The sequence below is a fragment of the Silurus meridionalis genome, chromosome 23, assembly GCF_014805685.1.
Source record: "Silurus meridionalis isolate SWU-2019-XX chromosome 23, ASM1480568v1, whole genome shotgun sequence".
NCBI lineage: Eukaryota > Metazoa > Chordata > Actinopteri > Siluriformes > Siluridae > Silurus > Silurus meridionalis.
In genome coordinates, this window is record NC_060906.1 from 26,469,619 (window position 1) to 26,497,076 (window position 27,458).

Below are 27,458 nucleotides of genomic sequence, written 5' to 3' on the forward strand. Positions count from 1 at the left end.
CAGAGCGTTATGACGTAATGAGTGCGGGTCCATGTTAGCTGAATTGCTAATGTTCCGGTGCCAGAGGAGCGGTGGATGTGTTCGGTAGACAAAGGGAGTGAATCCGCGAGTAATATGCGGCAGTGTGGACTCTCCCGCTGGGCAGCGCGGTGCTGAGCTCTAACTTGTTCCCTGTATGTAATTAGTTTCTCGGAGGAAAGTCCGCTCCGCGTTGTATGTCGTTCTCTTCCAGGCTACGCTAGGCTAGGCTACGCTAGGCTAAGCTAGGCTAGGCTATTCTCCAGCATGTACCCTGCGTGGGGCGCTTATGGCGGTGGAGCCCGCAGCCTCAGCACTTCTCTCCGCGCGCTCAGCCTTTCCGCGGCCCGCCTCCGTCTGCCGGTGGCTTCGGGGGATATGGAGCTCCATCTCCGGCAAACTCCTCCAACTTCTCCAGCCTGCATGAGCAGCATCTGCAGCAGATGCAGCAGCTTCAGCAGCTCCACCAGAGGCAGCTCCAGTCTGTGCTACACTATAATAACGCCAACTTCAACGCTGCTCCTGCTCCATCTCCAGCGGCTCCTCCACAGTGGAGCGGACCTGCGGCAGGATATCCACCACCTACATCTCACTTTCAGCCGGATCCTGCTCAGAACAGAGGCGCTGCTCCACCTGAACCCCCATCTGCACCTCCACCAGCACCTAAAACCACCACACCAACACCAGCTCACTCCCTGAACACCACCTCCACCACAACCTCCACCACGGAGAGTTCAGCAGCAGAGCCGAAAGAGAAGACAGCTAACTTGTCTGCCATGTCTCTACAGGTAAGATCCATCTTTACTGCTCCATTAAATCACCGTCCATACAAATCACCCTGAACCGAGTCGGAGTCGTGCCCCCCATCCTGCATTTTCCATCACACTGACTTCAACCACACACACACACACAGGGCAGTGTAATACACTATCAGGGTGCTGTAGATCACTTATTGTGTACTATTGTACGTTAATTCTCTGTGTGTGTGTGCAGGAGCAGCAGGATTACTGGTACCAGCAGCACCTTCACAACCTTCAGAAGTTGAAGAATGAGAAGATGAAGCAGGGAGGTAGTGACGTGTCCTCTAAAGGAAACACAGGCACGTCCCCTGACCCACCACCGCATGAAGCCCCACCTCCTCCACCCCCTAAAGAGGAACCTCCTCCACCTCCTCCACCTGACGACAAGGTAACATCCTACTGCTGCTTCAGCAAATCCAACCTGTTCTACTGAAACTGCAAAGATCTGAAGTCCTCTGTGTGTGTGCGTGTGTGTGTGCGTGCGTGCGCGTCTCAGCCCAGCATGGCCGAGTCTGCAGACCCGGCAGAGGCAGCGAGGTTACAGCAACTGCAGGTGGCAGCAGCTCAGTGGCAGCAGGTTCAGTACCACAGAGCGGGGTATCAGTACCAGGCCCTGATGCAGGAACACACACAGCTTCAGCAGATACTGCACCGCTACCAACAGGTCATCCAGCAACCTGCACACTTAGAGGTACACACACACACACACACATCACCTTGTACACCATCACAGTGCTGACCTGTAGTGATGAGACCTGGTTCAGTGGAGTTCTGGTTCTCAGTACTGAGTTTAAGTGGACTGTGTTACCTGCTGGTGTTAGAAGTTGTTGAAAGTTGGATGTTCTTGTCCTCCAGGAGAAGTAACAGGAGTGAGGATTTCCTTACAGTTATTAATCCAGGGTCCTCATACTTTTTGAAAGTACTTGAATTTTATACACATGGATTCAAGGCCTGGAAAGTTGTTGAAAACAAACATAGATCTTTAAAAGTGCTTGAATTAAATTGAAAATCAATTTTGTTTAGTGGTCTTCAGGAGGAAACCTGTGTATCAGTATATAAATATATTATTATTTTATTATATTATATTTATTTATTATATTATTGTATACACACCTCACCTGTGTCCTGAGCTGCATGGCATCGGGAGAAAAACCTTTTTTTTTTTTTTAAACGCACGACGATGCAAAAAGATAAACTCCTGAGAGTAATACAGTGGACCCCGGTTATGTCGATGTCCTAGGGGGTCGGCAAAAAGCATCGAGATAACCAATGATCGAGATAAACGAAAATCAAAATGGCGGCAATATATTAACGTGCTTGAAATTTCTTTATGTGCATGATGTGCGTTAATAAATGAGAATGTGCATGCACGTGTTTTTAAAGGGTTTTTTACACAACAGCGTTGCTGCGATTTGTTTGATGAAGGCATGCTATAAAAATACATACAGTACATGTTTATCTGTCAGGAATCCACCTGCCACGCCCCCTTCGGCCCCCTTCAGCGTGTCAGGTGCTTTCTCGGACGCTTTCTCTGAAGCTCCCGGCTTTAATCGCGCACATATGGTGCTCGTTTATCATCATCACCAGCTCCTATTTAAACTTCCACACTCTCACTGTCCGTTATTGTTGGTATATGTTGGTTTACGGCGGTCGTTGTTATCGCGCATGCGTATCCCGGTACGTGTCTTCCCACCGGCACTCTCTCAACGGCTGTGCTTTCCTTCCTAAAGTTCCCCCCCTTCCCCGATCCTGCCGGTGTTCATTCTATGCTTTTGCTGCCCATCCCACGTTCCGCGCTGTGCTCCTACCCAGCGCGGCTTTCGCCTCCCGTTCATCGCATAACATTTAACAACAAAAGGCATATGTGCACTAACTAACAGCAAAGATTCACCAGTATACAATACAACACCTGTAGCAGCTGTAAGACTTGATTTTTCCGCCACTTCCGCGAGTTCTTCTGCGGCTGCACCGAGATAACCGACAATAAATGGCAAATTTTCCCCCCTTGTGCTCGAGATATCAGGGTTCGGCGACATAAAAAAAGTTGACATAACCGATAAAAAATGCTTAGACAAAGCGAGAATTTGGCGGTTCCACTTCAAAAACGTCGACTTAATAGGGTTGTCGAGTTAACCGAGGTTGAGATAAGTGGGTTCCACTGTAGTTGTGAAAGGAAGGAGGAAGACAGTGAACAATGACTTTCTTGGTCTGCTACTGTTTAGATACAAGCCGTTGTAACGTGTTGAGTCTGGGTGAAGGGAGAGCTCTCTAACTCCAGTTACAACAGAAATCATATAAGCACAGACAGGTTTCCAAAACTCGTGATTTTTTATTTTTCTTGGCAACAGCGTTACAGGTTAGTCAAAGAAACTTAGAAATGAGCATCAGAAAATAATAAGGACATATTCCTCAGTCTTGCACTAATGCAGTAATAGCGGAAAAATGCGGCAGCAGGCTATTCCCAAAATACCGCTCTGCTCTTAAAGGAGCCACAACATATTTCACCTGTTACACCATGTAACAGACACTGTCTTTCATTAAAGCCTGTGTAAAGTTCATTAGTTTCAGTGTAGACACTGCGGCTTATAGACAGGTGCGGCTTATTTATGTTCCAAATAAAAATCTTTGTCAAATTCAGTGGGTGCGGCTTATACAGTGAGGAAAATAAGTATTTGAACACTGCTATTTTGCAAGTTCTTCCACTTAGAAATCATGGAGGGGTCTGAAATTGTCATCGTAGGTGCATGTCCACTGTGAGAGACATAATCCAAAAAAAAAATCCCCAAATCACAATATATGATTTTTAAACTATTTATTTGTGTGATACAGCTGCAAATAAGTATTTGAACACCTGTCTATCAGCTAGAATTCTGACCCTCAAAGACCTGTTAGTCTGCCTTTAAAATGTCCACCTCCACTACATTTATTATCCTAAATTAGATGCACCTGTTTGAGGTCGTTAGCTGCATAAAGACACCTGTCCACCCCATACAATCAGTAAGAATCCAACTACTAACATGGCCAAGACCAAAGAGCTGTCCAAAGACACTAGAGACAAAATTGTACACCTCCACAAGGCTGGAAAGGGCTACGGGAAATTGCCAAGCAGCTTGGTGAAAAAGGTCCACTGTTGGAGCAATCATTAGAAAATGGAAGAAGCTAAACATGACTGTCAATCTCCCTCGGACTGGGGCTCCATGCAAGATCTCACCTCGTGGGGTCTCAATGATCCTAAGGAAGGTGAGAAATCAGCCCAGTACACAGGAGGAGCTGGTCAATGACCTGAAAAGAGCTGGGACCACCGTTTCCAAGGTTACTGTTGGTAATACACTCAGACGTCATGGTTTGAAATCATGCATGGCACGGAAGGTTCCCCTGCTTAAACCAGCACATGTCCAGGCACCTCTTAAGTTTGCCAATGACCATTTGGATGATCCAGAGGAGTCATGGGAGAAAGTCATGTGGTCAGATGAGACCAAAATATAACTTTTGGGTCATGATTCCACTAAACGTGTTTGGAGGAAGAATGATGAGTACCATCCCAAGAACACCATCCCTACTGTGAAGCATGGGGGTGGTAGCATCATGCTTTGGGGGTGTTTTTCTGCACATGGGACAGGGCGACTGCACTGTATTAAGGAGAGGATGACCGGGGCCACGTATTGCGAGATTTTGGGGAACAACCTCCTTCCCTCAGTTAGAGCATTGAAGATGGGTCGAGGCTGGGTCTTCCAACATGACAATGACCCGAAGCACACAGCCAGGATAACCAAGGAGTGGCTCTGTAAGAAGCATATCAAGGTTCTGGCATGGCCTAGCCAGTCTCCAGACCTAAACCCAATAGAGAATCTTTGAAGGGAACTCCGTGTTTCTCAGCGACAGGCCAGAAACCTGACTGATCTAGAGAAGATCTGTGTGGAGGAGTGGGCCAAAATCCCTCCTGCAGTGTGTGCAAACCTGGTGAAAAAGTAGGGCTGGGTGAAATGGCTAAAAATCCCAGATTTTTTTCACAAAAAATCCGATTTGCGATTTAAATTGATTTCCCCCCTGCTTAAAATCAATTTGCATATGACAATTTTTTTTTTTTTTTTAAGTTTTAAGTTTATTAAATAAAGTTTATTTATCCTTCTGGGATTATAACCCACTTTGGGTTAAAGTGCAATCAGAAACAACGAGCCAAAAATACAAGATGGCGGCCCTGCCTTTGTAAATTGTGAAAATAGAACGTAACATTAAAATGAGCAAACCTACAAAGAAAAATGTTTCATGAGTGTTTAAATGTGGAACATGATTGAAAATGCACCTGAGGTTTTGAGTGATTTTGCCTTTACTTTTCTCCAAAACTCCACAGTAAAATGGGATAAAATTTAAGAGTAATAAACAGGGACACTGTAAATAAGAAGTATATGAAGATTGAGCAAATTTATAAAGAAAAATGTTTTATGAGTGTTTGAATGTGGAACATGGTTAAAAATGCAGTGATGTTTGGAGTGATTTTACTTTACTTTTCTTAAAAGCTCCACAGTAAAATGACTGTTTATGAGTGTTTGAAAATGGTGATTTAAATGATCTGATTTTTCTGAAGCGTCTTTACATGTATTTTGGTCGCTTCCACCACCCGTACCGTAAGTGTACGATTGGACGCGCAACACTAAACAAAGTGCGGCTGCATAAACGTGTATTTTCAACATGCGGCTGCTTAACTTTTCTTGGGAATGAGTTCTTCTCTGCTCGCTGCCATGTTGTTTGTGTATCTCTATGGCAAACGCGCGGGGGAGGGGGGCGTTTGGCGGGGGCTGAGTTCGTTCGAAACTATGGGAGCCCAGAGGGGAGCGTCGGCGCACATTAAAGAGAAAACTGATTTTTATTAAAACAGATCGATGTAAACTACACATTCGAGTTAATCGATAAAATCGATTTATCGCCCAGCCCTATGAAAAACCACAGGAACCGTTTGACCTCTGCAATTGCAAACAAAGGCTACTGTACCAAATACCTGTTCCTCTTTACTGTAAGAAGTGATACTTTATATGCTGGGGTGTGAGTTTGATTGGTGTTTGATATTAAATGAATAGTGTGTTAAAAAGTCCTTGAAAGTCCTTGGACAGTAACCTTGTTAATCTGTGTTTTTTCCTCTTCATCATCAGTCCATGTCTGCAGACCTGCAGTTGCAGCACTATGAGATGCAGCAGCAGCAGTTTGCACCGGTGTTGCAGGACTGGGACAGACACTTTAAGCTCTGGCTGGACCAGTTCCAGGCATATCCTCACAAAGACCAGCTTCAGGAGTATGAAGGTCAGTGGAGACAGTGGCAGGAGCAAATGAGCTCCACTTCAGCCCATTTGAACGAGCGAGTGACCACACTGAGGGGCATGAAACAGCCGTATGGAGGTATGGTGGGAGCGTATGGGCAGCCCTGTCCTCCTGCACCAGATATGAGCACCACCCCGATGGCACCAAATACTCTGGTTCCTTCCTCAGGCCCTCCTCAGAGCACACGTCCAACCAATCTTTCAGGACCAAATTCTGTGGAATCAGGTTCACGTCCAGGATTAGTGGTTTCAGCTCCACGTCCAGGGTCAGTGGTTCCTGTCTGTCCTCCTGGAACAGCGGCAAGACAGCCTGGTCCTCGTGGAAGGTTTGAAGGCCCAAGAGGTCCGAGGTATGGTGTACATGTCTTACAACGTTAAATATGGACCCTGCTGGTTATAAATGTAAATAATGTCTGGATTTAAAGACTGTAAAGTTGAACTTGGTTGTATTCTGTCTGTCACATTTGGCTAAATCTCATCAGGTAATAAACATGTGAGACTGTTTTTTTTTTTTTTGATTTTATGTTGTTTTTTAGGTTTGAAGGTCCTAGAGGGCCAAGATTTGAAGTTCCATTACAGCAGAGATTTTGTGAACCAGCCAGGTTTGATGGTGGTCAGCACTTCGGAAAGCCTCCACGAGGTAATGCGCATCTGTCAGGACCTTCAGGTAGATTTGAGACTCCACTTTCTCGTTATGAGAGACCTCCTGGACCACACCTGGGTCCACCCATAGGTCCATCTCCACCATCTGTTCCTGCCTCACAAACTAAACTTAGCCAGGTAAAACAACCAAACTCACAGCTGGGTAAACCTGATTCTTCTTCAGCTTCTCTTCCTGAAAGTGTGACCACAAGCAAGAAAGAAAATGGAACGATTCCAAATGAAACGGAACACAAGTCCATGTCAGATGATGTAATGAGTTCAGATGATGCATTCTTTGTTCAGACTGATCCAATTCCTCAGTCTGACAAAGGCAAGAAACCTGACACCATCAAACAGGCTGTTAAAGAGAAGGACTCAAAAAAGGATAACTTCAAAACAACTGTAACAGCAGCACCATCCTCAGCAGCGCCATCCTCAGCAGCGCCATCCTCAGCAGCGCCATCCTCAGCTGCGCCATCCTCAGCTGCGCCATCCTCAGCTGCACCTGTCCCACTAAATCAACCCCTAACTACTCCCAATAAGACCCCAGAGGCATCAAAAAGTATTACTGCTCCACAACAACGGGCACAGCCTCTTCAACAAGGCCCATTCCAATCTGACCTGCACAAGGAACCCCCTGGAACACCACACGAGATAAATCAGTATGGTCCTCCACATGCTCTCCGTGGTCACGGTAGGGGTCAAGCTCCTTTATCAATGCGAGGAAGAGGTCGTGGACGTGGTCGAGGACAGATGAGCAGACCTCTGGGTCCTCCATCTTTATCAGATCCCAGTTTTCATGGGGAAGATGCTTCATATGAGCATCAGCCACCAATTGAAGAGGATTTTGGTTGGGGGGAGCATTCCCAAGAACCACATTGTATGATGGATGACCGGGAAGCTCATGAGATGTGGCACCCTGAGGAGCATCATTTCCAGAAAGAATTTTATGAAGAGCCTGAAGAACGTGCAGCACATCAGGGCCGAATGGATCCCGCAGAGAGACCCGTGGAACACTGGGAAGAGGAGCAGCCGGAGTACTGGGAGGAGGGAGATCAATACTGGGCAGAGAGAAGACCTACAATGATGCACCATCGACCCTCTTTGCCTCTTGAAGGACCTAGATGCCCCCCTTTCCAACCACGCTTTATGCACCACGGTCCACGACGTCCTCCTCCACCATCAAATATGGAACGTGACCCACATGGCCCCCCTCCTCCTTTTCCTAACATGGGGCCTCGTTTTCGACGTGGTTGTCCGGGTCCTTGGGGGCCAAGACCACGTCATGACCTGATGAGACGACCTCCTCTACCACCTCATGAACTATTGGAGAGAGAGCCAGTGGGTCCACCTGGGTACCATGATGAAATGGACAGAGAACCTGGTTGGCCTCTTCCACATGGTAGAGAACCCAGGCACCCTCTATTACCTCCTCATGAAATGAGGGATATGAGAAGGCCACCCATGCGATCACATCCGATGGCGATAGATAGGTGGAGAAGACCACCACTCGAAGATCCTCAAGGAGGCTATGAGCAAGAATATGCTGAGTTTGGACCTGAGGATGATGGGTATCAGGGAAGACCTCCATCTGATTACCGCCCCCGGGATTACAAGGACGAAGAGTTTTACCATGCGAGAGATGAGTGGAGAGGAGAACATCCAGATCGTGACTTTCCTCCACATCCACCACGTGGGCCACAATCAGACCACCACAGAGAAGATCCCTGGAGGGAGGAAAGGGACAGACCGTTCTTGTATGAGAATGATGATCGAATGAGGGCTGAACAAAGAGGACCTGGGTATCCTGAAGGACCTCTGTATAGGGACCGAGATAATGAACCTCCCTTTCGTTCTCGTCCTGATTGGGAAAGACCACCACCTCCTCCACTGAAAGAGAGAATTTACCCAGATCCCACTGAAGAAACTCGACCTCTTTATGATAGGAACTCTGAACTCCCCATTGCACCACAAAGCAGTGTTCCAGAAGCTCCACTTGATCAGATGTCACCAGGTGGAACCAAAACCGTTCTTGCACTTTCTCAAAGGCAGCATGAAATCATCCTCAAAGCTGCTCAGGAGCTGAAGATGATCAGGTACACGGATGCACGTACAGATGCATGATCATATTTTATTAATTTGTATATAGTTTTTTTTTTATTTTTTTTTTTACTGGTTTTGTTTCTGGAAAATAGAGAGCTTCAAGAGAGCAAAAAGGTTCTGGGCGAAACTTCTGAGTCTCCAGGAGTAGCTTCTGAAATTTCTGCTGGTCTTCTTGGACTTGAAATTCCACCCGAGGTTAAAAATGCTCTTCAGGTAAGTGGTGTTTTATTATAAACACTTTCTGACTTAGTAATCTGACATAACATTTGTGTTTGTGTGGACAGGACGTGTCTGGAAGACTCTTGGAACCTGGAATGCACAAATCCAACCCAGTTGCAGATTTCCTCCACACAGCATCAGCACCACCTCCAAAACCTTCCTTCATTACGACCACGGTGGATTATGGTCACGGACACGGTAAACACAGGCCCATTTTAACATGCCGAGTAGGTGTGGTATGGATTTGAAGAATTAATGGATGGTTTCTGTAAGCAGATGTTGGTGCAAAGGTGGAGAGGATCTCCTATGGGGAGAGGATTGTACTGAGGCCTGATCCTCTGCCATCTGATCGACTCTATGAGAAAGGTTGGTGTATTCTGCGCTCTGCTTTAAGTGGTGTGTTAATGCCAGAAGTTTGTAATGAACGTTTTGCCTCACAGAACTTCTTGGACGTCGGGACCCATACTACGATAGAAGAGGTGATTCCTACATGGACCAGCGGGAATATGGAAGGAATCGAGACAGAGAACCATTCCGAGACAGACCTTCCCTGGATTACGAGAGGGATCGTGTGGAAAGAGAGCGTTACTCTAGAGACGAGAGGTGGGAAAGTTCTAGGAGTTTCTTCAGTATGTTCTCTACAGTTCTGCACTCCTCAGTCTCTTTCCTGGGGTAGTTTGTGGTATTTACTCTGCCTTGTCGTTTGTTTAGGCCACCCCCAGGCCCACCCCGTCCTGCTTACCGGGATCGTGAGAGGGATGTGAGGGAGCACTCGAGTCGCTCGAGCCGAGATCGGGAGCCGTATAACCGATCTTCATATGAAAGAAGTCTTGATCGCTATGATCATGCAGCTTCAGGTTACACAAGTGAGTTCAGCAGGATTTGTTTATAACGTGTAGAAACAGGACGTGGAGGAAACATCTGACGTGCTGTTTGCTCTCAGATGACAGGAGGAGTTACCCCGATGAACCTCCTCCTCCATCTCTTCCTCAACGTGTTGAGAAGAAACCAGAAACCAAGAATGTTGATGACCTTCTAAAGCCACCTGGACGTGCGAGTCGTCCTGACAGGGTAAAGGTTCCTCCACGTTACCCATCACACTTTATAAACATACATGCTAATCAGGAACAGCACTTCATATCTGGTGTCATTTACACAACATCTGAGCAGATACTGCATATGTATATCAATTTTATTTCAGATTGTGGTAATAATGCGAGGGTTACCAGGAAGTGGGAAGAGCCACCTGGCAAAGCTCATCCGGGTAAAATCACGTGCGCGCGCGCACACACACACACACACACACACCTGTGTTCATGCCTCACTACCTGCTTTTGGTTTACCTGCTGATGTTCTGCATCACATGACAATACTGTTGGTTGATGAGTGGTGGGGAGTGAGTGAGTGGTGAGTGGTGGTGGTGAATGAGTGAGTGAGTGATGGTGGGGAGTGAGTGTGTATGTGAGTGATAGTGGGGAGTGGGTGAGTGATGGTGGGGAGTGAGTGAGTGGGTGAGTGATGGTGGGGAGGAGTGGTGAGTGGTGGTGGGGAGTGATGGTGGTGAGTGATGGTGGGGAGTGGGGAGTGAGTGGGTGAATGATGTTGGGGAGTGAGGAGTGATGGTGGGGAGTGGGGAGTGAGTGGGGAGTGAGTAAGTGAGTGGTGGGGAGTGAGGAGTGAGTGGTGGGGAGTGATTAAATGATGGTGGTGGTAAATGAGTGATGGTGAGTGATGGTGGGGAGTGAGTGAGTGGTGAGTGAGTGAGTGGTGGTGGGGAGTGAGTGAGTGGTGGGGAGTGGTGAGTGGTGGTGGGGAGTGATTAAATGAGTGATTGGTGGTGGGTGATGGTGGTGAGTGGGGAGTAATGGTGGGGAGGAGTGAGTGAGTGGGTGAATGATGTTGGGGAGTGAGTGAGTGATGGTGGGGAGTGGGTGTGTGGGTGAGTGATGGTGGGGAGTGGGTGTGTGGGTGAGTGATGGTGGGGAGTGATTAGGTGATGGTGGGGGTGAGTGGGTGAGTGGTGGTGAGTGAGTGATGGTGGGGAGTGATGGTGGGGAGTGAGTGAGTGGTGGGGAGTGAGTGAGTGGTGTGGGGAGTGAGTGGTGGGGAGTGGGTGAGTGAGTGGTGGGGAGTGATTAAATGAGTGATTGGTGGTGGGTGATGGTGGTGAGTGGGGAGTGAGTAAATGAGTGAGTGAGTGAGTGAGTGGGTGAATGATGTTGGGGAGTGAGTGAGTGATGGTGGGGAGTGGGTGTGTGGGTGAGTGATGGTGGGGAGTGGGTGTGTGGGTGAGTGATGGTGGGGAGTGATTAGGTGATGGTGGGGTGAGTGGGTGGGTGAGTGATGGTGGGGAGTGAGTGGGTGAGTGATGGTGGGGAGGAGTGGATGAGTGATGGTGGGGAGGAGTGAGTGAGCGATGGTGGGGAGTGGGTATGTGATGGTGGGGAGTGAGTAAATGAGTGAGTGAGTGATGGTGGTGAGTGGGGAGTAATGGTGGGGAGGAGTGAGTGAGTGGGTGAATGATGTTAGTGAGTGAGTGATGGTGGGGAGTGGTGAGTGGGTGAGTGATGGTGGGGAGTGATTGAGTGATGGTGGGGAGTGAGTGAGTGGGTGTGTGATGGTGGGGAGGAGTGAGTGGTGAGTGATGGTGGGGAGTGAGTGAGTGAGTGATGGTGGGGAGTGGTGGAGTGAGTGATGGTGGAGTGAGTGGTGGAGTGATGGTGGGGAGTGAGTGGGTGAGTGATGGTGGGGAGTGAGTGAGTGGTGGGGAGTGATGGTGGGGAGTGAGTGGGTGAGTGATGGTGGGGAGTGAGTGAGTGGTGGGGAGTGATGGTGGAGAGTGATTAGATGAGTGATGGTGGGGAGTGAGTGAGTGATGGTGGGGAGTGAGTGGATGAGTGATGGTGAGGAGTGAGTGAGTGAGCAATGGTGGGGAGTGGGTGAGTGATGGTGGGGAGTGAGTGGTGGTGAGTGAGTAAGTGAGTGATGGTGGTGAGTGGGTTAGTGATGGTGGGGAGTGGGTGGGTGAGTGGTAGGGCTGGGACGATTCACTAATCTGGCGATTCAATACTATCCCGATACTTTTGTGCCGATTCAATACATATTGCGATTCTGTAGCTATTGCGATTCATTGTTTAAAGCATAGAGCATAAAGAACCTTGAAGCATAAAACTTTTTAAGTACCAAAAACTTGAATATAATATTTAAATGTGCAACAAATAACTAAAAACAATACTCTCTGAAATAAAATAAAAGTGCCGTTAAACTGTTCCAATGTCCAACTCAGTCAAGGTGCTAATATCCTTCTCTCTCTTCCTCACCTCAGGTGAGAGCTATTATGGCATCTCGTTGAAACGTCTGTTATAAGTTTGTGCACAGGGAGCTCCAGTAACTTTTGTTTTTCCTGCAAAACATGAAGTCCTGCAGCACTTCGATGGAAATATCCTGTGATGCGTCGTACTCGTCCGAGTAACTGCGACAGCGGGCAGCTTCAGTGCGCGCCAGAGGTCAGATTATGAGTGTGCGCGTAGCACTTAATATGGAGAAAGCCGGTTAATTGGGCAGCGATAACCATATTAGACACATTGTCTGTGACTAAAGCAGGATCTTTATCCGTTAAACAATTCTCAGAGGTTTGCTCCACTGACTTTGCAATAGGTTTGCTTTCTTGCACCAGCTTAAAACGGATACGACGTCATCTGATACGGACAACGACAAAATACGTTTCGCCCTCTGTTGGAATAAAAGCGGTAACATCTTCCCACCACCTTTCTGGAAAAGTAAAATAATTAAATATATATCGATTCTGAGGTAGACAAATCGATCTCAAAATCTTTTTAAAAAGAATCGCGATAGTTTGGCAAATCGATTTTTTCTCCCACCCCTAGTGAGTGGTGGTGGGGAGTGAGTGGTGGTGAGTGGTGGTGGGGAGAGAGGAAGTGAGTGGTGGGGAGTGAATGGTGGTGAGTGAGTGATGGTTAGGGTTAGGTGATGGTGGGGATTGAGTGGTGGTGGTGATGGTTAGGGTTAGTGAGTGATGGTGGGGAGTGAGTGAGTGATGGTGGGGAATGAGTGAGTGATGGTGGGGAGTGAGTGAGTGGTGGTGAGTGGTCAAGTCAAGTCAAGAAGCTTTTATTGTCATTTCAACCATATATAGCTGATGCAGTATACAGTGAAATAAAACAACGTTTCTCCTGAACCCAGGTGCTCCATAAAACAACATAAAACAACAGTCACAGAACAGAAGAACACAGGGCCAGGAACTAAGATCCTCACACATAAAGTGCATGTGTGCAACTTGTGCAAACAGTGCAAGAGACAACACAAGACAGTGCAAGACAACACAGGACAGTGCAGGACAACACACAAAATATAAAAATAAAAGCAGCAGTAGTTCCCAGTAAAACCTGTCGTGACAGGATAAGGTGCACAGTAGCAGAAATGTAAACAAATATAAACAGAATTTTGCAATTCTATAATAGTATAAAAAATATGGTAGCAGCAATCAAGATAAAGTGATCAGTGACCAAGGGATTAACAGAATATTGTGCAATAGAGCAAGTCCCGGAGATCAGCAACAAACGGCATGTAAACATTATGCTATAATGAGAGGTGTGAGTGGTGGTGAGTGATGGTGGTGAGTGAGTGAGTGGATGAGTGATGGTGAGTGGTGGTGGTGAATGATGGTGGGGAGTGAGGTGAGTGATGGTGGGGAGGAGTGATGGTGGGGGAGTGGTGAGTGATGGTGGGGAGTGAGTGAGTGAGTGAGTGATGGTGGGGAGTGAGTGAGTGAGTGAGTGATGGTGGGGAGTGAGTGAGTGAGTGATGGTGGGGAGTGAGTGATTGAGTGATGGTGGGGAGTGAGTGATTGAGTGATGGTGGGAAGTGAGTGAGTGAGTGATGGTGGGAAGTGAGTGAGTGATGGTGGGGAGTGAGTGAGTGATGGTGGAGTGAGTGATGGTGGGGAGTGAGGAGTGAGTGGTGGGGAGTGAGTGAGTGAGGAGTGAGTGATGGTGGGGAGTGAGTGAGTGATGGTGGGGAGTGAGTGAGTGATGGTGGGGAGTGAGTGGTGAGTGATGGTGGGGAGTGAGTGAGTGAGTGATGGTGGGGAGTGAGTGAGCGATGGTGGGGAGTGAGTGAGTGATGGTGGGGAGGAGTGAGTGAGTGGTGATGGTGGGGAGGAGTGAGTGAGTGGTGGTGGGGAGTGAGGGTGAGTGATGGTGGGGAGGAGTGAGTGAGTGATGGTGGGGAGTGAGTGAGGAGTGATGGTGGGGAGTGAGTGATGAGTGATGGTGATGGTGGGAGTGAGTGAGTGATGGTGGGGAGTGAGTGATGGTGGGGAGTGAGTGGGTGAGTGATGGTGGGGAGTGAGTGAGTGGGTGAGTGGTGGGGAGTGAGTGGTGATGGTGGGGAGGAGTGAGTGGTGATGGTGGGAGTGAGTGAGTGAGCGATGGTGGGGAGTGAGTGAGCGATGGTGGGGAGTGAGTGAGTGGAGTGATGGTGGGAGTGAGTGAGGAGTGATGGTGGGGAGGAGTGAGTGGTGATGGTGGGGAGTGAGTGGTGAGTGATGGTGGGGAGTGAGTGAGTGAGTGATGGTGGGGAGTGAGTGAGTGATGGTGGGGAGTGAGTGAGTGAGGAGTGGTGGGGAGTGAGGAGTGATGGTGGGGAGTGATGGTGAGTGAGTGGGGAGTGAGTGATGGTGGGGAGTGAGGTGAGTGATGGTGGTGGGGGAGTGGGTGAGTGATTGTGGGGAGTGAGTGGGGAGTGAGTGATGGTGGGAGTGAGTGGTGAGTGATGGTGGGGAGGAGTGAGTGGGTGAGTGGTGAGTGGTGAGTGAGTGAGTGATGGTGGGGAGTGAGTGAGTGATTGTGGGGGTGAGTGATTGTGGGGAGGAGTGAGTGATGGTGGGTGAGTGAGTGATGGTGGGGAGTGAGTAAATGAGTGAGTGAGTGATGGTGGGAAGTGAGTGAGTGAGTGATGGTGGGAGTGAGTGAGTGATGGTGGGAGTGAGTGATGGTGGAGTGAGTGGTGATGGTGGGGAGTGATTGAGTGATTGGGGGTGAGTGATGGTGGGGAGTGAGTGGTGATGGTGGGGAGTGAGGGTGAGTGATGGTGAGTGAGTGGTGAGTGATGGTGATGGTGGGGAGTGAGGGTGAGTGATGGTGGGGAGTGAGTGAGGAGTGGTGGTGGTGAGTGGTGGTGAGTGATGGTGGGGAGTGAGTAAATGAGTGAGTGAGTGATTGTGGGGAGTGAGTGATGGTGGGGTGAGTGGTGAGTGATGGTGGTGGGGAGTGATGGTGGTGGGGAGTGAGTGGTGATGGTGGGGGAGTGGTGGTGGTGAGTGAGTGGTGGGGAGTGAGTGGGTGAGTGAGTGGTGGGGAGTGAGTGAGTAAGTGGATGAGTGATGGTGGGAGTGAGTGATGGTGGGAGTGAGTGGTGTGGAGTGAGTGAGTAAGTGGATGAGTGATGGTGATGGTGGTGGGGAGTGAGTGGGTGAGTGGTGGTGGGGAGTGAGTGGTGGTGGGGAGTGAGTAAGTGGATGAGTGATGGTGGGGAGTGAGTGAGTGGTGATGGTGGGGAGTGAGTGGGTGAGTAATGGTGGGGAGTGATGGTGGGGAGTGAGTGGTGGTGGGGAGTGAGTGAGTAAGTGGATGAGTGATGGTGGGGAGGAGTGAGTGGTGATGGTGGGGAGTGAGTGGTGAGTGATGGTGGGGAGTGAGTGTGGATGAGTGATGGTGGTGATGGTGGGGAGTGAGTGGTGGTGAGTGATGGTGGGGAGTGAGTGAGTGAGTGGTGGGGAGTGAGTCTTGGGGAGTGATGGTGGGGAGTGAGTGGTGAGTGGTGAGTGGTGGGGAGGAGTGGGTGAGTGATGGTGGGGAGTGAGTGAGTGGGGAGTGAGTGATGGTGGGGAGTGAGTGGTGAGTGAGTGGTGGGGAGTGAGTGAGTGGAGTGAGTGAGTGGGTGAGTGAGTGAGTGGGTGAGTGATGGTGGGGAGTGAGTGGTGTGGAGTGAGTGAGTAAGTGGATGAGTGATGGTGGTGAGTGATGGTGGGGAGGAGTGAGTAAGTGGATGAGTGATGGTGGGGAGGAGTGGTGGGGAGTGGTGAGTGAGTGAGTGGGGAGTGAGTGGTGGGGAGTGATGGTGGGGAGTGAGTGGTGGTGGGGAGTGAGTGATGGTGGGGAGTGAGTGGTGGGGAGGAGTGGTGGTGGGGAGTGGTGAGTGAGTGGATGAGTGATGGTGAGTGAGTGATTGTGGGGAGTGAGTGGTGATGGTGGGGAGTGAGTGATGGTGGGGAGTGAGTGATGGTGGGGAGTGAGTGATGGTGGGGAGTGAGTGATTGTGGGGAGGAGTGATTGTGGGGAGGAGTGATGGTGGGGAGGAGTGGGTGAGTGAGTGATGGTGGGGAGTGAGTGATGGTGGGGAGTGAGTGAGTGGATGAGTGATGGTGGGGAGGAGTGAGTGGGTGAGTGATGGTGGGGAGTGATTGGTGGGGAGTGAGTGGATGAGTGATGGTGGGGAGTGATGGTGATGGTGGGGAGGAGTGAGTGGGTGAGTGATGGTGGGGAGTGAGTGAGTGAGTGGTGGGGAGTGGTGGTGGGGAGTGAGTGGTGGTGGGGAGTGAGTGGTGGTGGGGAGTGATGGTGGGGAGGAGTGGGTGAGTGATGGTGGGGAGTGAGTGATGGGGAGTGAGTGATTGTGGGGAGTGAGTGATGGTGGGGAGGAGTGATGGTGGGGAGTGAGTGGTGGTGATGGTGGGGAGTGAGTGATGGGGAGTGAGTGATGGTGATGGTGGGGAGGAGGAGTGGTGGGGAGTGAGTGATGGTGGGGAGTGAGTAAGTGGATGAGTGATGGTGGGGAGGAGTGAGTGGGTGAGTGATGGTGGGGAGTGATGGTGGGGAGGAGTGAGTGGGTGAGTGATGGTGGGGAGGAGTGGTGGGGGAGTGGTGAGTGAGTAAGTGGATGAGTGATGGTGGGGAGTGAGTGGGTGAGTGATGGTGGGGAGGAGTGGGTGAGTGATGGTGAGTGAGTGGTGGGGAGTGAGTGAGTGAGTGATGGTGGGGGAGTGGTGGGGAGTGAGTGGTGGTGAGTGATGGTGAGTGAGTGGTGAGTGAGTGAGTGGGGAGTGATGGTGAGTGAGTGAGTGGTGGGGAGTGAGTGAGTGAGTGAGTGGTGGGGGAGTGGTGGGGAGTGATGGTGGGGAGTGAGGAGTGAGTGAGTGATGGTGATGGTGGGGAGTGAGTGAGTGATGGTGATGGTGGGGGAGTGAGTGAGTGATGGTGGGGAGTGAGTGAGTGAGTGGGAGTGAGTGGGAGTGAGTGATGGTGAGTGAGTGGTGGGGAGTGAGTGATTGTGGGGAGTGAGTGATGGTGAGTGAGTGATGGTGGGGAGGAGTGATGGTGGGGAGTGAGTGGTGAGTGATGGTGGGGAGTGATGGTTGAGAGTGAGTGGTGGGGAGTGAGTGAGTAAGTGGATGAGTGATGGTGGGGAGTGAGTGCGTGATGGTGGGGAGTGAGTGGGTGAGTGATGGTGATGGTGGGGAGTGAGGAGTGATGGTGAGTGAGTGGTGGGGAGTGAGTGGTGGGGAGTGAGTGAGTGAGTAAGTGGATGAGTGATGGTGGGGAGTGAGTGGGTGAGTGATGGTGGGGAGTGAGTGAGTGGGTGAGTGATGGTGGTGATGGTGGGGAGTGAGTGGTGGGGAGTGAGTGATGGTGAGTGAGTGATGGTGGGGAGTGAGTGGTGGGGAGTGAGTGAGTAAGTGGATGAGTGATGGTGGGGAGTGAGTGAGTGAGTGATGGTGGGGAGGAGTGAGTGCGTGATGGTGGGGAGTGAGTGAGTGAGTGGATGAGTGATGGTGAGGAGTGAGTGAGTGATTGTGGGGAGTGAGTGATGGTGGGGAGGAGTGATGGTGGGGGTGAGTGATGGTGGGGAGGAGTGATGGTGGGGAGTGAGGAGTGAGTGGGGAGTGAGTGATGGTGGGGAGTGAGTGATGGTGGGGAGTGATGGTTGAGAGTGAGTGGTGGGGAGTGAGTGAGTAAGTGGATGAGTGATGGTGGGGAGGAGTGAGTGGGGAGTGAGTGGTGGGGAGTGAGTGAGTGGGTGAGTGATGGTGATGGTGGGGAGGAGTGAGTGAGTGCGTGATGGTGGGGAGTGAGGGTGAGTGATGGTGGGGAGGAGGAGTGCGTGATGGTGGGGAGTGAGTGGATGAGTGATGGTGGGGAGTGAGTGAGTGCGTGATGGTGGGGAGTGAGTGAGTGAGTGATGGTGGGGAGTGAGTGGTGGTGAATGATGGTGGGGAGTGAGTGAGTGAGTGGTGGTGAGTGATGGTGAGGAGTAAGAGGTGGTGAGTGAGTGGTGGGGAGTGAGTCTTGGGGAGTGAGTGGTGATGGTGATTGAGTGATGGTGTCTTTTCCAGGATAAGGAGGTGGAGTTTGGAGGAGCTCCACCGCGAGTACTTGGTCTCGATGACTATTTCATGACTGAAGTGGAGAAAGAGGAGAAAGACCCTGACACTGGGAAGCGCATTAAAACTAAGGTTAGAATTCAAACGTGCATCAGACACCACCAGGTGCTTTCAGAGTTTAAGAGCTACTGAGGAGCAGGAACAGGAATGTTCTACACCAGAGAAAAATAAAGCAGATAATTTTCTGTATTTTTTAATCACGAAAACCATGTTTACTTATTTCAGGAATAAAATTCTATACAGTGAGTCTCTACCTGTGTGTACACACACACACACACACACCTCTATACACTCTCACACAAATACACACACCTCTACACAAGTGCGAACAAACATATAGTCACATGCCTCTAAACACACACACACCGCCAATTGTGTACTCATGCAGGTAGAGTGTTGATCATGTGTACACTGTTGCAGGTCCTAGAATATGAGTATGAGCCAGAGATGGAGGACACCTACAGGAACAGCATGCTGAAGACCTTTAGAAAGACACTGGACGATGGCTTCTTCCCCTTCATCATCCTCGACGCCATCAATGAGAAAGTGAAGTACTTCGAGCAGTTCTGGAGTGCAGCTAAAACCAAAGGGTTTGAGGTGAGCTGTCTGTTCCTCATTGAGGAGAACCGTGGCTTTCTCTCTCTGACACTGTCTCACTGTAACCCCATCTCCTGCCCCACAGGTCTACGTAGCTGAAGTCTCTGCTGACCATCAGACCTGTGCTAAGAGGAACATTCATGGGCGCAAGCTAAAGGACATCACCAAGGTCTTTCTCTACTCTTTACACAGCTCATACAGGGTTAGGGTAAAGAGACCTTAGGTGGTAGTTGTGGGGTAATAAGGGGTGTTATTGTTGGATGACAGGGGTAATTGACAAGGGGATAACAGGGGTAATTGATAAGGTGGAGGTCACAGGGGTAATGAGGGGTGGTGTGGGAGTTATGGGGTAATAATTAGTGATAAGAGGTGGTGAGATAAGGGTCACAAGGGGAGATAAGGGGTGATGAGTTGAGGTCACAGGGCAATAAGGGGTGATGAGTTGAGGTCACAGGGCAATAAGGGGTGATGAGGTGAGGGTCACAGGGCAATAAGGGGTGATGAGGTGAGGGTCACAGGGCAATAAGGGGTGATGAGTTGAGGGTCACAGGGCAATAAGGGGTGATGAGGTGAGGGTCACAGGGCAATAAGGGGTGATGAGGTGAGGGTCACGGGGGCGACAAGGGGTGATGAGGTGACGGTCACGGGCGATAAGAAGTAATAAGAGGTGCTCTGTGTGTGTGTGTGTGTGTGTGTGTATATGTGTGTATATATATATATAATGATTTTGGAATCTGTTGAATGTGTTTTCACAGCTGGCGAACAGCTGGGAGTCGGCCCCGGTGCACATGGCACGTCTGGATCTTCGCTCATTGCTGCAGGACGCTGCTATAGAGGAGGTGTGTAGTTTACACTGAACACTACAGAGCTCTTAATGATGATGAGGAGGATGGTGGTGATGATCTCAGATCTCTGTGTTCCAGGTGGAGATGGAGGACTCTGAGATGGATGCTGCAGCTGAAGAGAAGAAGGAGGAAGAGGAGGAGGCAGATCTGGTAGGACTTTAATGTTTCTGCATGTTTACTCTTTAAACACTGTGTTCATTCTCCAGACGTTTGAGTTACAGTTACTATACTGAAATGTAGACGTGTTTGCAGCCTGGTGTTGCTTCACTGAAGTGTTTATAACAGATTTAATTTCAATTCTGTAATAAAATTCCATTAAATTGAAGTTTCCTAATGCAGCATTATTAAAATATTTGTTTACTAATTAAATTATTTGTTCCAGTTGTTGTTGGTTTTATGAATTGTGTGTTGGTTTGGATTTACTTTTGCAAAAAAATTAAATTAGTCAAATGCAGGTAAACATTTCAACACTATTCTGTATGAGCTGCTTTAATACACCGTCCCACATGCAGTCTGCAGGGACACGGCTGTAGTTTAAGCTTTATTACGCCTTGTATTTTTGTGTGTGTGTGTGTGTGTGTGTGTGTGTGTGTGTGTGTGTGTGTGTGTGTGTGTGTGTGTGTGTGTGTGTGAGTGAGAGAGATATTTAGCCAAACCTGAACACAATATAGAGTGCAGATTAAACTGAACATTTAATAATAAAGATCACAATGTCTGCAGTAAAGGTTAATGTTAACAGTAAACAATAAAGATTTATCTAAAATGAGCTGGTTATTTTTGCACTAAAGAGACTATTTACAGCTAATGTAATGAGCTTGCAGTAAACCCTAGCTAACGTCTAGACAATGTCTACAGTGAAGGAATGATGATGTCTGCACTAAATCAGTAGTGACTTCTAGAGTGATGAGACATGGCAGTAATAATGGTTACTATACCATCTATACTATAATTATTAATTATTCTCTGTGAGAACCTTCTAATTACTGTGTGTGTGTGTGTGTGAGAGAGAGAGAGAGATCGAGTTAACAAAAACAAATTTAATTTCACACACACATTCATACAGTTTTATGTAGTGAGATGTTTTTTACGACGGTCCAACAGGTAAATAGAATATAAAAAATAAACTAAAGTATAAGGTATAAGAAGTGTAAAAATTTAGAAAAAATATGTATACACTATAAATAAAGATACATGAGTTAGGCAGAAGGGGATGATATGTATATGACCCAGATATTGACAGAGTCCAGTTTTTAGTGTCCCAGTGTGATTGTCACTAAAGTGACCCTGTGCTTTGCCAGTCCAGTGTAAGTGACAGTGGACGACTGTGCAAAAGGATTTATGCAAAGGAAGGAAAAGTAAGTCCAGTAGAGGAAGTCCAGGTGCCAGGTGTTACCTCGTTTAGACTTCGAATGGCCTGCGGGAAGAAGCTCCTCCTCATTCGCTCTGTGTTTGCCTTTAAGGAGCGGAAGTGCTTTTTAACGCAACAGAAAAAGTGTCCATTGTTAGCATGGCTGAGGTCCTTTACAATCTTCATGGCTATGGACATGGCACCATGTGCTGTAGATGTCTTGAAGGTTAGGGAGCTCTGTGTGGATGGTACTTTCAGCTGACCGCACCACCCTCTGCATGGTGCTGTTCCTGAAACAGGAAGTGATGCTACCCATCAGAATTTTCTCTCTCAATGGTGCAGGTGTAGAAAGTTCTTAGCACCCCAGAGTCCCAGGACCTTCAACGTAGCGGTGGTGTGTAGAGGGGATTCTGGTATTAAACGCTGAACTGTAGTCCACAAACAGCATTTTTGCATCATTCCCTTTTCTGCAGTGTGGAGATGTTTAATAATGTCCTCAGTAGAGCGGTTCTGGCAGTAAGTGAACTGTAGAGGATCCAGTGTGTCCTGTAGTGAGGCAGTGATGAAGTCTCTGACCAGTTTTTGAAAGCACTTTATTACTACTCAGGAGGCAGGTGTGCTGGGAACTGTTTGAAGCATGAGGGGACAAAAGACTGGTCCAGGGAGAGGTTGAAGAATGTTTTTTATGAACTTGAAGTATTTTTGTAATGCCTAAGCATTACCAATGCCTACAGTTAAACCAGTAATGCCTACAGAAAAAAAAAATGTTTAGAGTAAAACCAGTAAGGTCTGCAGTACCACCAGTAAATTTTACGGTTAAGGTTGTGATGGTTGCAGTAAAACCAGAAATGTCTACAGTAAAACCAGTAATGCTCATAATAAAACCACTAAAGTTTACCGTCAAACCATTAAATCCTACAGTAAAACAAAAAGATCTTCAGTAAAAACCAGTAACAAGTAAAACCAGTAACAATTATACTAAACAATAACATTTACAGTAGAACCAGTAACATTGACAATGATTCTTGTAATGTCTACAGTAAAACCAGTAATGTTTATTGTAAAACTAGTAATGTTTATGGTGAAAGTTGTGATGTTTGCCATGAAACCAGTAATGTATACAGTCAACCCACTATTAGCTTTTGGGGTGTGTGTGTGTGTGTGTGTGTGTGTGGGGGGGGTTAATGTCTGTAGTAAAGGGTTGCTGGGGGTTAATGTCTGTAGTAAAGGGGGAGGTTAATGTCTGTAGTAAAGGGGAGGAGGTTAATGTCTGTAGTAAAGGGTTGTTGGGGATAATGTCTGTAGTAATTGGGGAGGTTAATGTCTGTAGTGGGGGAGGTTAATGTCTGTAGTAAACGGGAGGGAGGTTAATGTCTGTAGTAAACGGGAGGGAGGTTAATGTCTGTAGTAAATGGGGAGGGAGGTTAATGTCTGTAGTAAGGGGAGGGAGGTTAATGTCTGTAGTAAAGGGGGTTAATGTCTGTAGTAAAGGGGAGGGAGGTTAATGTCTGTAGTAAATGGGGAGGGAGGTTAATGTCTGTAGTAAAGGGGGTTAATGTCTCTAGTAAAGGGGAGGGAGGTTAATGTCTGTAGTAAAGGGGAGGGAGGTTAATGTCTGTAGTAAAGGGTTATTGGGGATAATGTCTGTAGTAAAGGGTTGGTGGGGGTTAATGTCTATAGTAAAGGGGGTTAATGTCTGTAGTAAAGGGGAGGGGGTTAATGTCTGTAGTAAAGGGTTGGTGGGGGTTAATGTCTGTAGTAAAGGGTTGGTGGGGGTTAATGTTGGTAGTAATGGGGGGTTAATGTCTGTAGTAATGAGGGGCTTTAATGTCTGTAGTAAATGGTTGTTGGGGATAATGTCTGTAGTAATGGGGAGGTTAATGTCTGTAGTAAAGGGGGTAGGTTAATGTCTGTATTAAAGGGTTGGTGGGGGTTAATGTCTGTAGTAATGGGGGGTAATGTCTGTATTAAAGGGTTGGTGGGGGTTAATGTCTGTAGTAATGGGGTGGGTAATGTCTATGGTAATGGGTCGGTGGGGTAATGTCTATGGTAAAGGGTTGGTGGCGGTATTGTCTATGGTAAAGGGTTTGTGGGGTAAAGGCTTAGTAGGGTAATGTCTATGGTAACGGGTTTGTGGGGGTTATGTCTATGGTAAAGGGTTTGTGGGGTAAAGGGTCAGTAGGGGTAATGTCTATGGTAATAGGTTGGTGGGGGTAAAGGGTCGGTGGGGTAATGTCTATGGTAACGGGTTAGTGGGGGTAAAGGGTTTGTGGGGGTTATGTCTATTGTAGTGTTTGTGGGGTAAAGGGTCAGTAGGGGTAATGTCTATGGTAATGGGTTGGTGGGGGTAATGGGTCGGTGGGGTAATGTCTATGGTAAAGGGTTGGTGGGGGTTATGTCTATGGTAATGGGTTGGTGGGGGTTATGTCTATGGTAATGGGTTTGTGGGGGTTATGTCTATAGGAAAGGGTTTGTGGGGGTTATGTCTATGGTAATGGATTGGTGGGGGTTATGTCTATGGAAAAGGGTTTGTGGGTGGTTATGTCTATGGTAATGGATTGGTGGGGGTTATGTCTATGGAAAAGGGTTTGTGGGGGTTATGTCTATGGTAATGGATTGGTGGGGGTTATGTCTATGGTAATGGGTTTGTGGGGGTTATGTCTATAGGAAAGGGTTTGTGGTGGGTTATGTCTATGGTAAAGTGTTTGTGGGGGTTATGTCTATGGTAATGGGTTGGTGGGGGGGTTATATCTATGGTGAAAGTCATAAAGTTTACATTAACACTTGTCTTCAGTAGAAACATCTGAGTAACTTAAGTAATATAAATAAATATTATTAATCTGTACATAAAATGAAGTTAGTGATTTCACACTGACTTTATCTCTCATAGGATTATAAACCAGTGTGAAGAGATTGTGGTGAAGTTGTGTTATTGTCTCTGTGATTAACTGCATGTGTCACTATTAGCTTTATGATCATTGTGTAACTGCAGTATTTACATCAGACGTGTTGAAACCTTGGCCTCCTGTAATTCCCTGTTCCTCAGTATGCTCTTGGTGCTGATGTTTGGTGGATCTCAGCACTGGGGTCATTGCCATGTTCATCATGTCTCAGATGGGTGTTATAATTCAATCCTGAGGAACTGTGTTCGAATCTTATTACATAATGTGATGAACAGCTGCAGGAACTCTGAGCTCACTGTGTATCACAGTATTATAACACTGTGTATTACATCATGACTGTCTCTCTCCCACACCCACACACTTAAATATCACAGATAATCCTGTGGCAGTTTTTTCTAAAACCATCATTTTCATCTTGTGCTCCTCTTTATGCCAAGAGCAATCATCCCTCGTTCCACCTTTCTCTCTCGCTCTCTCTCGCTCGCTCTCCCACTCTCTCCCTTTTGTCTCTCTCCCATGGCTGATCATTAACGGCTGGAGTGTCTTTCTGTAATATAGGGATACCTTCCCAAAAGCAAATGGGAGATGGACACATCTGAGGCCAAACTGGGTGAGTAATGAGTTTATACTCAATTCACACTTTCTTCTTTCTAGTGCTGTCATTTACTGTGAGTGTGAAATGATGTGTCCCCCACCCACACCCCTCTCGTTCTCACGGTCTGAATCCTGATTTATACTCACTGTAATATCAGTGTGACCATCACAGTCACTTCATTCTCACACTTTTAAATACAAGCAGTAGTTGGCATGATGATGACCTCTGTGACCTTTTCACTCGTACAGATAAACTAGACGGTTTAGCTGGAGGAGGGAAGCGGAAGCGGGACATTTCTGCTATGGAAGACTTCTTACAGCTGCCGGATGATTACGCCAGTCGCATGTCCCAGCCGGGAAAGAAAAGGGTAGATACTCAACAAATCTGTCTTAATCCCATAATTATCTTATTACTTTATGATTTTTGAGGTGTAGGCATCACCAATGACAGGACAGATTATGAATATTTTGTGTGTGGGGCGTAGGTGCGTTGGGCTGATCTGGAGGAGCAGAAGGATGCAGATCGGAAGCGAGCGATTGGGTTTGTAGTAGGACAGACGGACTGGGAGAAGATCACGGATGAGAGTGGACAGTTAGCTCAGCGAGCGCTCAATCGCACTAAATACTTTTAGAGCCGTTTATACTCGTCCTCTTTACATCCAGAACGGTGAGTTCACATAGCAACACGTCCCTTTATGTTCATTTAGACAAAAGTAGGGCTGGGACAATATATCAGAGTGAACCAAGAGGCTGAAATATTCATTACTGATCTGACACTTCTTTATCCAGACTGACTCGAAGTCTCTATGCAGAGCTGCATTAGAACACAGAGTACAAACATCAGTCTAAAGCTTTGTTGTGAGAGGAGATAGCTGGAACTTAAGGCTTGGTCTAAGTACTGCTGCTAGACATAGGCCTTTAGATCTTATTATTCTACTGCTAGTCTTTAAGCATGGCTTCATTGTACCCTGAGAGATGGAGGGAACAGAGGTAGACAATGGAGGGAGCCGTGTTGCAGAGGTAGACGATGGAGGGATCAGTTGCACTCTGGTAGATGATCTAGGGAGCATAGAAGTGGGGTGAGGTCCTGAAAACAAATGGCAGATTGAAAACAGGTAAAAATAAGAACAAGAAAGAAACCAGTACTGAGCCTTGAGAGCCACCATTGGGAGGTCTTCAAGGAGCAGATGTACCTCCATGTCACCTGATACTAGATGTAAAGTTACAGCTGTTAAGTGTTACTGAAAGTAGAATATGGGTGTTATTGGAGTTAGTGTTAGTGGTGTTATAGGAGGGGGTTAGGGGTGTTATTGGAGGCGGGTTAGGGGTGTTATTGGAGGTGGGGTAAGGGGTGTTATTGGAGGTGGGGTAAGGGGTGTTATTGGAGGCGGGGTGAGCTGTGTTATAGGAGGCAGGGTTAGCTGTGTTATTTGAGGCGGGTTGGCTGTGTTATTTGAGGCGGGTTGGCTGTGTTATTAAATGGCGGGTTAGCGGTGTTATAGGAGGTGGTGTTAGCGGTGTTATAGGAGGTGGGGTTAGCGGTGTTATTGGAGGCGGATTTAGGGGTGTTTTGGAGGTGGGGTTGGGGTGTTACTGGAGGCGTGGTTGGGGTGTTATTGAAATTAGTGTTTTGGGTGTTGCTGGGGTGGAGTTAGGGTGTAACTAGAGGCGGGTTATGGGTTTAACCGGAGGCGGGGTTACGGGTGTTACTGGAGGAGGGATTAGGGGTGTTATTGGAGGTGGGGTTAGGGGTGTTACTGGAGCTGGTGGTTAGGGAAGTTAGTGTTATCGGTGGTCCCTGTATTATAGATGTTAATCTTGTCATGTGTTTTTCAGGTTCTTCTCGGCAGAGGTGGTTGATGGGCGGAGCTCCATGCTGTGATTTCTACATCTGTGCAGTTTAGGCACCCCACTCATACTTTTTCTCTCTTCAGTATCTTAAATGTTTTCTTAGCCTGAATGTTATTTTTTGTTATTTTTTTTTTTATGCGTTACTCAGGTGAAGCCCTGCAGTTATTGATGTTTATTGATGCGAGGTGTTAGCGAGCCTGTTGTGCTTTAGTTTTTTAATCGATATTCTCCATGTGTTCCCCTCAGACTGTACTTTCTCATACAAACTCCAATAAACAACACAGTAAACAGTGTGACACACACCAGGCTCTGAGCTCATTCTTTAGCTTTCGGGATCTGAGATCAGATCTGAGATGTCCAGGTGGTACAGGAAGTCAACACATGCTCATTACTTTTCCCAGAAAGGTCCAGATTAAAGGTCTGAGTGAATGTGTTTAAAAATGAGTTCAGAGTTTAATAAACTCCAGTAAAGACTGAATGAAGTGTATGGGGTAAAGCTGTGATGAATCAGTGGTATGCAGTCAAAATATAATCACAAATACTAACCATAATCTGAGGAAGAACCTGCTGTAAACACACAGAGCTAAAAAGGAACATGTCTGAACATCTTCCTGCAATGTTTTTATGGGAGTTGAAGGAGAAACGGATTCCGTCTGTAAATAAATAAACAACAGTTTTACTGCTGTTTAGAAATGGAGTTTGTAGTGTTGGTTTGTTTTATATAGAACTGGCAACCTTTTGCTCAAGAGAACTGTTTCAATTCAAA

General features: G+C 47.7%; 1 protein-coding gene across 1 annotated transcript; it reads left to right on the plus strand.

Annotated features, from left to right (window-relative positions):
- Nucleotides 1–26,994, plus strand: ylpm1 (YLP motif containing 1). Its single transcript, XM_046835976.1, is given in 22 exon segments — nt 1–312; nt 315–806; nt 1,012–1,206; nt 1,315–1,509; nt 5,966–6,480; nt 6,667–8,868; nt 8,968–9,088; nt 9,160–9,292; nt 9,371–9,460; nt 9,535–9,697; nt 9,806–9,960; nt 10,038–10,165; nt 10,296–10,358; nt 18,507–18,626; nt 18,975–19,151; nt 19,237–19,320; nt 19,907–19,990; nt 20,075–20,146; nt 24,806–24,857; nt 25,091–25,209; nt 25,327–25,508; nt 26,678–26,994. Coding segments are annotated over 21 exon segments (5,334 nt in total). The 5' UTR covers nt 1–285; the 3' UTR covers nt 25,474–25,508; nt 26,678–26,994.
- The last annotated feature ends 464 nt before the right edge of the window (nt 26,995–27,458 follow it).